This window comes from Blennius ocellaris (assembly GCF_963422515.1).
Source record: "Blennius ocellaris genome assembly, chromosome: 4".
Lineage (NCBI taxonomy): Eukaryota > Metazoa > Chordata > Actinopteri > Blenniiformes > Blenniidae > Blennius > Blennius ocellaris.
This window is the reverse complement of record NC_137653.1, coordinates 17,470,282-17,482,600: the sequence shown is the minus strand read 5'-3', so window position 1 is coordinate 17,482,600 and position 12,319 is coordinate 17,470,282. Positions and strand designations below refer to the sequence as shown.

The following is a 12,319-nucleotide window of genomic DNA, read 5'->3' as shown; positions in this document are numbered from 1 at the left end:
TGATTTATTGTGTGATTTGAATGATTTAATCTCCTCATCATCAACAATCACTAAACTTGCATATTTTGTGAGTGAAGTGAGGCAGCTCAGAGGTTTATCTCCCCTCAGAATTTCACAATCTCATCCAAACTGGGTTGAGCACTTTGGCTGTATGCTTGTCTTTTGCTTCATCACCGCTTGACAATAAGTAATGCATTACGGTATATGGGTCAATAAAATGTTTATTCTTAGCAATTACACAGCAAACTGAATGAAAAAGGAAAAATATGGCATTGCCTCAATGTGGAAGAAGGCTTAGCACACAACATTTTGTTCATGAACAAGTTAAGGACCACGTGTGCAGGTGTTTATACCTTCATGTGCATTTAAAATGTTATGTTTGCATTATCAAAATCTTTTAGGAAAGAATACGCACAATTTAAACAAAATTAAGGATGACATGCAGTGAAATTTTATTACACAGTCTAGACCTCTGCATGCACTCTAGAATACTTTAAATTTCTGAATTTACAGTTTTAAAAGACAACAGGTGCTAACTTTGCTTTACACAATAGTTGTACGGTTGACACCAAAAGGCGCTCAATGGCTTCTAATTGAATACAGAGAAAATTTCTACTCCAATGATCACCCATTAGCAGGGACAAAAGAGTCCCATGGGCCAAAACCTGAGAATCAGCCGACATAATCATTAGTCAATATATGCATTAGTGAAGACAAATGACCAAGTTTAAAGTATGAGTGGTTTCAAGCAGGTTTTAGCACATCCGGCTGAAGCTGCCACATGTTATGGTGACATACTACCAAAAATGTGCATGGTTCCTGTTGACTGATGTGGTCTCTCAAACACATAAAATCACCATTACGAAGGCCAGATGAGGTGTGACAACAAAAGAAGAAAAGGATGCAATGATTCTTATAAACCCGTATTTTGTTGACAATGTAATGTCAAATGTTGAAAATAGCATTTCATGAAAAATATTTGCTCAATGAAGTCACACAGAACATCAAAACATCTCAGAAGATGTGGGGCAGAGCAATGTTCACCATCGTGCACCATCTCTTCCTATTGTGAAAACTGCCTGTAAACATATTGAAGCGTTCCTATTTATTTCTCAGGACTGATGATGCCTTTTCAGAGTCATACAATCTAATGCAACTCTATAACACCAGAGATGAAGGCTCTTTTAATTTAATCCATTTTTTTATTATTTACTCCTTCGGTATTCATTGTTTCCTCAAAATATTTTACAATGTTGAATAATCTAATCACAGAACAGTTTGCTTTGTATTTCATATATATTTGGGTTTATAGGTGTGTTTTTCCGGATGTTTTCACGTGTGGCTTTGGATGATAACGTTTTTACTTATTATTGGATTGTACAGAAAAGTATGATCACGGACAGTGATTTCTGAAAGCATTCTTGATTCCATGCAGTGGTTTCCAGCACAGATCATATTCTTGCGGAATGTTCACCACATTGCTTACGTCTCTCTAAAATGCTCTTTTTATATGCAGGAATGTTACTGACCTAATGGGTTTCAAAATGCTCCATTGTGATTAAAATGGGGATTTATGAAACATGGAAATCATTAGATGTTTAGGCATGTTTCAATCTTTGGAGAATTGTGATTTCATAAAGTGTTTGTGTGTCTCAGGAAGATATCCTATCATCCAAGTGACAATACGACCAAGCTTTAGAAATGTTTCTCAGAGTGTTAAATGTCATTTCAAAGGTTAAAGAGATGATATAAACATTGAAAGAACTATTTAGGGAAACTTGAGAGTGCCGTCCTCTTCAAGTTATTCTTAAAAGATATGAGGTTGATGAGCTTCAATACCAGTTATTAAAATTAACAGGATGGAGCATCATGTTCCCATGACTACTAGAAATGGGGAGCATCATGGTTGCAAACTTGAAAAATGAAACTGTTGACTGAACATGGAAAACATCTTGAAATAATAGTGTATTGTGGATAGTTGGGCAGACAAAATATCTAAGAGCCAAACAACCTCGGTTGAGTCTTGAGCAGCTGGTTTAGCTTGGCCTTCACACCAGTACAGGCTGCACAGCCGCACCGCACTCGGCCCAAAAACTCAACTGGGTCAACATAAATATGTGTTGTTCAGGTAACAGGCATGCATACACATTGCTCACCTTTAATGTTGTAGGGGTTGTCGATGACAAAGTTTCCATTCCAAACCACTGACAGGTCGACTGGCAGGTCGCTGATGTCATTTCCCTCGTAGGTGTACTGAAGCATAAAACAACAGCAATGACACGATGAGTCTTTATCATTATCCATCAATCATCATAAGACATTCACTCTTTCAAGAAAAAAATAAAAAAAAGAATACACACACACACACACACACACACACACACACACACACACACACACACACACACACACACACACACACACACACACACACACACACACACACACACACACACACACACATATATAATGTATATAATGCCAAGAGTAAGAGTAAACCCAATTCAGCTAGTGGCTGGGAGTAAAGTCATACCCCGCAGTGTTCACAGAGCTGAAGGACCATAAAAATGAATGATGAGAGACAGGCTATATTGTGATTTTTACACATCCGCCGCTGCCTGGCAGAGCGCGGAGTTGATTAAGAGATTGGAATCCCCATCACTGTGTGACTCATTCCATTCCAGTGATGAATGAAAAGCTTAATATATCTCTAACAATAATATTCTCATCTAATTTCATTTTTGCATCCTGAACTAATAAGAGCTGAAATGTAATTGACTCGTCGTTGGCATAATCAGTTTTATGGAATTGCTTTAAATGAGACAACAAGCTTCAAAAGCAGCGATGTGGTGGCGGTGTGTTAACTGAAAGGGTAGAACAAAGAAAGAGCGAAAGAGAGTTTCTGCTGAGATCTTTCCCGACCTCTGAACAAATAAATGATCACAGACGATTATCGCCAACAAATAAAATGCCGCTTCAGAAGCTACACCACCTCCTGGATCGCCCTATTCTAGCACTCAGAGCAGCCATGTGCAGAGGTAAACACACCGTCATCTGAAAAATACTCAAAAAGGAGATCACATCCCAATCTGAGAAGCTTTATATCATTAACTATTCATTACTTGCCTTTCATACAACATAAAACAGACGCCAGAGAGCAACAGATCTTCCGAGTGCTGTGAGGATGATGCCTGTTGCAGCTTTAGATATGACCTAACGCCTCAGTCAGTCAACTGGTGCCCAGTCAGGCTCCCGTCCACTGGTATGGTCACTATCTTCAGAGGCCTCGGGGTGGCAGATAGCAGGACTATTCTCCTCGAGTGAAGTGGTGATAATATCCAATGTGAAAGCCTCGACGCCCGGAGCGATGAGGCCCTCTCAGATTGGATCGAGTGACAACTTTGCCACTATACGATATCGCCCACTCCAGTGAGACACTGTGAGATTTATCTTGACATCTGCAATAATAGTGAATTTGAATGTATTTGAGGGGGTAAAGCAGCAAGAAATGTGCATAGCAAAGATAAGAAAATGAGAGGACACAGCAATGTCACAATGAAGGGCTGATTAATTCTTTCTTCACTTTTGTGATTGGATGATTTACATTTAGTGGGCCCTGCAGGCAGAGATGCTGATATACTAAATAAAGGAAGACGTCTCTATGCAGCTTTTCTCTCAGAGCCCACTTTAGGGGAACGTTCTTTCTAAATGTGTTCATAAGCATATTATAACATGTAACTTTATTGAGTAGCCAGGAATCACTCCGTGATTTGGTTGAAAAAGCCGCCAAAACAACCTTTCCATTACATTTACAGGTGTCGCACAGCATTTTCACTAAATCTTAGAAATGGATTCACGTCAGCAGAGCTGAGACAGAGCAGGCGGGTCATAATTGAAAAGGGTAAGAGAAGTGGGTGGATATGCTGGGAAATCCAACCGGTGAAGAGGGAGGTCACGTGATGATGTGTGGACATAAAATGACAAACGGTTTTTATAAGACAGGAAAATGTTTTGGAATAGTTGATGGGGAGCACAGGGGTGGAGTGAAACAATGGTGAGAAAAGAGCAGATAATACAGCTTCAAGGGTGAAGGAGAAATAGCGAGGGCAAGATGGATAGAGAGAGGTGATTGCGTGTTATTCTGTGGACACCATTCATTTACACATGGAATAAGAATCCCGGCCCCGGACTCTAAGCGCCTGAGCCGGTGGGGGCTAAAGTGAAATTGGCATTTTCAATTTGTTCTCTGACATGTCTGCCTTGGTCTTTTCACACATTCCTCTGCCTCTCCTTCTTTCCCGCTTCTTTTCCCTTCCTCTCGCTCGCTCTCTCCCTCTCTTTTCCTCTCATTATTCCTTCTCCACACCTCTTTACAAACCTCCTCCCCCATCAATCTCCTGCATGACTTTCTCTCCTCTGCCTCAATCCCTCTAAACGCCCCACAGTCAAACAAGGAAATATGAAGCAGATTCCTTTATCGCATATACCAAGCATTTGTTGTGAAAAACATGCGCATGCTGGATTATAAATATGTGTCCTGAACGCAGTATAGTATCCAAACAAGGATGCCGGCACAAGTTTACTCAGGAGATCAAATAGGACCCATAGAAACACATGCAAACACAAGAAAGATAAAACAACGTGATTGGACATCAAGTAGTTTTTCTTTCTCTGCAAGTGTGAGCATCTGGACTTCCTCTACCACTTTACTTTCTTTCGTCACTATCACCAGACCACCCAGTTTGCTTGGGAACAACAACACTTCAGTGGCGGATAGATAGAGAGAACGCACACGTGTGTGTATATGCATGTAAGACAATGGAGGAGGAGAATAAAGGAGTATGCGAAGAGGGGGTGTACAGGGATACCGAGAAGATATAGAGAGAAAGCAAATAACAATGGCACTACGGAGGCGATAAGAGGAAAACATGAGAGGGGAAACGGATGAGAAATCTGAGATAAAAGTGACAGTGAAAGACCAGAGAAGCAAGTGTAACAAAGATGGTGAGGGTGGCAGAAGCAAAAACAGGAGGACGAGGAGGAATCCAGCTGCAGGCAGCTTCATATTTGGCAAATGTTCAATAGTTAAGACTTGGCAAGTGTGTTCACGACAATCAGACTTGTATGAGTTAAGCAGCAGGTGGGTTTCATACAATTGTCTCAAAAAAGCAACCCAAAACACTATATGATGTTGTGGTTGAAAGCCTAAGTGGTTCATAGCAAAACAGCAGCAATAAAGTTCTATTAAGTTTAATTTCACACAAACAGCAACTGAAATGGCTTCACATTAAGGAGAGAGGGTTTTTAATTGTTTTAGTTGGCCAGAATGAGGGAATCAAAAACACTCTGCTGGCTCACATCAAACATTTTCATGGCCTTTCGCAGGAGCACAGGCCAAACCAGCCGACATCTGCCCACCGGGAAACTCAGGAGAGCCCAGGTGAACAGAGTGCATGTGAGGCAAAAAAATTTAAAACAATATTCACATTTGAACAATTTTATGTCCACAGACTGATACATTAATGGAATTGTTCAACTTGTCCAAAGCAAATAAAAGCCATAATTTAGTCACACTGTTCAAGGTACATTTTATGCCCCTAGCTAATTCATTAATAGGAGTGGGGGGGGGGGGGTCCCTCAATATTGGATGAAAGTCAGCACAGGCACGCTAAGCCAACATTTTCAAATCACTGGCACCAACAAACAGCATTACTTAAAACAAGCTTTTCAGCATGTCCAGTATGCTCCACAACACACAAAACAATGCACACAAGGATGACTGTCCTAAGAGTTCAAAGAATAACGCCGTCTGTCCACTACTATATGTCACAGGTATGTTCGTGTTTGTACATCCATCCTCGGGGGGTTTAGAGAATGGAAATACACACGATTATGTACCTTCGCTCCACAAAAGCATGAATATTTACTTACGGAGTGGTGTGTCCGTGTGTGTGTACATGTGTTTAATGGGCAGCAGAGAGTAGGGGGAGGAAGGAGCAGGAAATGTTAGACTATGATCCAAAGCTCATCTCCTCTCATTGCACCAGAGGCTTATTAAACTTTCATACTGAACCAGCACTGTTGCACAATACCCTGTTGAGGGAATATGCACTTGTACAGGGTTTACTCGCTACACAGCAGAATCCAATATGAAAATGCAAACATTAAGCAGGTTACTCTGAAAAAGGTCAGGATTTGCATGTGTAAAGGGGAGAGAGAAATGTAAACGGTAGGACAAAATCACAATGTTCTATATTCTGTGACTTTAATTTGAAATGAAATGAGATATGGGCAAATCCCATGTCAAAAGTCTCTTATGCAAAGACATGCGAGTGGGCACTGGACTATAAACTGGTTTATTTATCAATGTGAAGTCAGCATATGAAATGCAATTTTCAGACCAGATTGGAAAAACAATAGTGACATGGTGTGTTTAATTATTAAAAAATATATATAGGGATGTTACAAATCAGTGGACAAAGTGGAGACAAGGCTGTTGGTATGCTGGTACGTCATCAAGGGTTTTGCACAATTCAGAATGTTTTACAGACTGTGTCTGAGGCCTAAGTGTAGTGGTTAGCAGTATCATCTCATTGTACATCTATGTTTCTCAAGTGAGTACGCCAGTTCACTCCGATAATACAAGGACGTGTATTGGAGATTAAAATGGTGCACGCGGTCCAGCGTAAATATGATTGTGGTGATCCATCTCTCTGTGTTGGCGTGATAGACTCACAACTGGATGAATTGAGACTGTGTTTCTACCTTTGTCAACTGTGGGAATGTCGTGTGAAAGAATTAAATAGGACAATAATAAAACTGAAAAGACAAAAATAAAATAAGAGAGAAAAGAAACTGAAAAAAAGACAATGGTCTCTGCAAAGTCCTGGACTATTGCCAAGCATGACTTATGTCGCTGAAAACTGGGAAGACAGGAGGAGATGGATGGAGGACAAAGGTGGAAGGCAAGGCAGGTATGAAGAAACGTGGTACCTTCTGAGAGGGTCGAAGCTGAATAATTTCTCATTTTGTAGGTGTGTTGAAGCTACATGGCTAAAAATAATCAAACATGCTTATGCCAAGTATGTATCTGAGAGAGGAAGGTTTACACTCTACAACTCCTCAGGTCTCTGAGGGCAAGCAGGCACTGGTCAAAAAGTTCAATCTCCATCATTGTGGGTGTAAAATATGACACACTGGGAGAGCTGAATACACACGCACACGCACACGCACACACACACACAGATACACACACACACACACACACACACAGACACACACACACACACACACAACTTGCAGCCAGATATGGCTTCCTAATCAAGGATCAAGTAGTAATCCTTCCTTTGGCTTAGTGAGTGTGTGTATATATGTGTGTGTGTACTGTGTGAGGTCAGGAGACGTGGAATCAGCCCCAGCTCATAATAGGGGCCCGTTAGTCAGTGCTAATCGCTAATGCTAACCGGATTGGAGCATGGCCGGACCCAGTTACCCAGCTTATCTCTTGCACAGACACGGATACAAACACACACAAGTGCTGCACACATACTTTCTTCATTGTTAGAAGAAAGGGGAGGAGAAAAATGCTGGCTTGAGGGAAAAATAATGCTGCCATTGCCATTAAGCGAGCGTAAGCTTACTACACATCTCCCTGGACAAAAGGCTAAGTTTTGGTAGTTTGCAGAAATGTCCACATTGTCAATGTTGCCATTCTTTTTCTCCTGGCTCAACTTAATGCCATTCTTTCCTTGTTAAGTCCCATGCTGTTCCATATAGCGCATATCTAATCACTATGTGACATATTTCACATTTCGCTCACCACAACACATTACTATCACTGAAAAAAACATTGGTTTCTCTATTTGTGATGTAACTGGAGTGCAATCATCCAAAGAAAGGAGTTGGGACACCAATATGAACCCATTCTTCCTATTCTATAAGTCTTGCAGCAAAACAAAACAACTTTTAAAATATCTGTGCAACACTTTTAGGGGTCCTGTCAGCCAAATGATCCTATTGTTGCTACTTTTAGCAGCTAAAGAAATGGCCAATTAAACATTCCTCATCATCAATTAGGGCAACATCAATTTATTTAGAGCGGTGGTTTTACAGGGTGGGGAAGACTGATGAGTCAAAGAGCTGCCTCTTTCCAGCAATATATTCTCATTAAATTGTTTAGAAGTCATGATCAAAACAAATAAGCAGAAGGTTTTTTTTAGGGGTGTTTTGAAGGTTTTATGGTTTTTTTGATGCCTCATATGAACTATTCAGTGTGCTGCTTTTAAAGTTCCCTTAGGCAATGAATACAGTTATGTGAAATCTTGAAAATTGAAATTAGTAAAAAGATGAAGTGTGCAAATCTTGGTAAAACATGACTGTTGGGGGTTGAAATGTTGTTCAAGTTCTGTTGGGGTGGCTCATCCTTCCACACTTTGATCTGCGTTTATAGCAATAAAAAGTTCTCATCCCCTCAGTTACATCAGCAAAACCCAAGTTTATTATGATTGCCCTAATGTGGTCTCTTGACATGACTTTGCCCGATGTACTGAGACTAAAACAATCTCAAAAACTGTCAAAAAGGGGAGGCGAGGTAAGCACCACTTTGTTTTTCCTCTCACTAAAACAGATAGTGGGAGAAGCTCGCTGGAACAATCACTTCTGCTGCTTCATTGTCACTTCAAATCATCCTCCAGAAGCAGAAAGTGCAGCACCGCTACAAGACGAAAAATATGTAGAGTAAAGGTTACAAATCGCTGGAGATGCAGCACAAGAGCTAGAAATGAGAAATAGATAATGAAAGAGGGGTGGAGATGTTGGCATATGCTGATAACTGTGCAGCGATTAATTCTTATTTATCCGGAGCAGCAGCGTGGGAGCTCTGCTCTTCACCTGTCAGAGAAGACGAGAATCTGTGAACCAATGATGGGGCAGAAAGGAGGAGGAAGCAGGGGGCAGGGGAAGAAGTGAAGGGAAAGACAAGACACGGGTACATGAGTGGGAGGGGGAAGAGGGGGAAAAAAAGCAAGGAGAGAAATGCGCTTCACATGGAGGTAACAATGTCTTGCATTTATTTTGTTTAATATTTTCAATGGGAAATGAATCAGATCACTCAGTTTAAACTACATGTGAGCACAGATTCTCAAAATTCTAAATTATTACTGTTACACAACAACATAAATAAGTTATCCCACACCACATCGTAGGGTCACATTTTTAATACATGCACAGCTTCAAAAAAGCGTTGATCAGAAATTAAATCTTTATTAGTAAACTGTCCCATGACAAAGCTACAATCAGCAGTTTTTAGTCTGCAGATCTAAACACCTGAATTCCTTCTGCTCTTTCAATCCCAGACGATACACACACACATACACGTGCACGCGCTTGTGTCTACGAGCCAATTAAAACAGTATCAGTGTGCACTGTGGCTGAATGCAGTGTGGCAGGTCTGGTGTTTATATCTCATTAAGCTGTGCTGGGCCATGCCAGGCCAGGCTGTACCATGCTCCGCTGCACCTCCCCTCCACCGACCAGCACCGAGGCCCTCATTAGCCTCGTCACTCTGCCATCTTTAGCACTCCGCAAAAGTGAATTTATGTGCATGCCATGTACTTAAAACAATGCTGATTCTTCAGTTTTTACAGTTGGTTATGTATATATCCAGACATTGGGTAGAACTCCAGAAAGTCTTAAAAAAAAAAAAAAAAGTATGTTTGTACCAGTACTGCACACTTCATCTTTTTCCAAACACACACTTTGGAGTGTGTGTGACACTATTAGCCCAGGGTGGTTTGCATTAACTTCTTTCCCTGCAGACAGGTTTGGCCTCTCCACGAGGCCTTTGTTGCTCAGACTACCCATCTATTCATTTATTCATCCATTTTTCTTGTCTGCCATCCTTTTGTCATTTCTCATCGGAAGCCAACGGATTATTTGTTGCCTCCTCCAGAAGTTTGCCACTCACTAAAATCTGATTGCGTTCTTCTTTTGCAACGCGACAACTCCCAAATCTTTCTGTCTTTTTTTTCTCACCCCACTCACCTTCTTCCTTTCCCCTCAGTGCCATCTTCTCCAAATCTGTACGGCTGCTTTCTTTTTCTGCTGCTGTCTTCCCGTATGTGTGTCTGAGAGCATAAATGCACACAGAGACCAGCGCTTCTGCGTGCTGGTCTCCGCTGCCCGACTGCAATTCATCATCATTTTATCTCCCTTAATTGGATGCCATCAGGACCCCTGATACTTCGCATCTCTACTTTAACAAACAGCTGCTCTCTGCACACACACACAGGAAGAGCACATGGACACACACATCCTATCCCAAACTAGATTTTCTCCTCATGCCCCCATGTCTGCTTTTTTTCCCCCCCTCGCTTGTGACGGAGTGGGAGAAAGAGGGTGATGGAGTGGCCATGGGGTTTATCAGACAGAAGGTAATAGTGTAAGGCCCACGCTGATATTATCTGTCCTCTCGCTCTTGGCCTCCAGGGAGGAACAAGAAAGAAGGATAAAGAGGGTAGAGAGGGTAGGGAAATGGAGACATAAGTGTATAAATGGATAAAGGAACTTGGAGGCAAAATCTGAGTCTTTTCTCTCGGCCTCTGCCTCCAGCTGTGCTCCGTCAGCCTCTGTGACTCGAGCGTGTGGTCATCTCATGTGCACAAACATTGTGCATGTTTGTTTTTGTCCCCATCCGCGACCCCTCCGGCATTCGGAGCACAACTTTCCATCCCACAACTCGGCATCGCGACTGGCCTTTCAACTTTATCCCACTGCTTCGGACTGGACTTCACACTCCAGGAGGCTGCTTCAGCCAGGTCAGAAAACCGGATGCAGACACCAGCTTGCTGTTTTGGTCACTATTGACCGGAGATAACTGCTACCATAAGGCCTAGCGGATGGCTTAGTATGTGTCAGTGGTAATGTGGGCTTGTTTGGCACCGAGTACTGTGAAGGAGAAGCTCTTTTTTCCCACTATCATCCAACAAAATGATCAGCATTTTTCTCCAATTAACTAGCTAAAGGACCCCAGACAATCTGCCATTTCATCAACTTTCACAGGTTCCAAAAATGTGGATTTAAGTTTGGCTAAGTACCCAAGTGAGAACGCAAAGTGTGTGACCAACTGTTTCTTTCATAGGAAAAACTTTATGAACACTCAACACAGCAGAATTCAGAGCTATGAGCAGTTTTTGAAGTCTTCTACATGTGAGTCTCTTAAAGTCTCAACAGCTCAAACATAAAGTGATTTGCTTGTTTCATGTCTCTGCTTGCTACAGCAAAGCTTTTTTTTTTTCAATACTGCATTCTTTCTCCGATATACGGATACGCTTCTCCTTTTCCCCCTCGGGATCAGTTGGTATGTACAGTAACTTTATACAGAAATACCAAAGCACCAATATTTTCTCCCATGAACACATATGGATAGTCGATACTCAAGGAGGTTGGCGTGGCGCTGAAGTTACACTATCATATATCATATGTGCCATTTATGCACTAGTTATTGACAACCTCCTGTTAGAGGATACTATGTATATGTATTGAGTTATTATGATTGCTGTAAGAGCAGTGCAGTATGGGAAACTGAAGTTTTAACGGAATCTGTGTATGTCATGAATATCCTGTGGATAACCAGCTTCTTTTGAATAGTGTGACAATATTGTATGAATGAAAGTGGAATGAGTTTTGGCCTCAGGAGAGACCTTTGAGTCCATTTTCTCTCTCACCCTTATCCCCTCCTCTATTGTTCTTTTCAATATCACTCTCCCTCTCACTTTTCTCCATTCATCTCACCTGAAATTGTCGACTATGCTCTAATTTCCCTAGTCTGTTTCCTTCTCTCATCTTCATTCTTCCAATGCTCTCTAGTATCACTTCCTTTTCCACCTCCAGCTTCAATGCATTTATCCCTCTTTTCTACCTTCGCATAATTAGTCCATGTTTTTTTTTCCCCCTTCATTTCGTCTATTCCAGGTCATAAGGAATTCCACACAGTCTCTGCCCTTCTCTTCACCTTTTTCTAAGTAATGTGTGTGAGTTTGACACACTCTTTCGAGAGACACTCATGTCTCAAACACAAGGCTAAACTGTGGATTAGCACCCTTGTGTTTATCCCATTGATTAGCAACCCTAATACCCCCCGCCAAACAGTCTTTCCTGAGTGGTCTAATAGAACCGTCGCACCTCCGAACACACACATGCACACCCTTGGATCCCTAGCCCAAGGCATATCGAAGGATGCACATGTGTGCACATGCACAGGCAATGATTAACTCCCATCCCAGTAGATGTGCACCTACAAACTGAAGCAGCAGTGTGTACA

General features: G+C 41.6%; 1 protein-coding gene across 2 annotated transcripts in view; it reads right to left on the bottom strand.

Annotated features, from left to right (window-relative positions):
• The window catches only part of plxna1b (plexin A1b), a gene marked incomplete at its 5' end in the record, with an annotated part of 162,974 nt that overhangs the window by 46,050 nt on the left and 104,605 nt on the right, over window positions 1-12,319 (bottom strand). For both annotated transcript variants that reach the window (XM_080495587.1, XM_080495588.1), the window contains one exon: window positions 2,157-2,253. In XM_080495587.1, coding sequence (XP_080351713.1) covers window positions 2,157-2,253 — 97 coding nt within the window. The remainder of the gene's footprint in view (window positions 1-2,156; window positions 2,254-12,319) is intronic.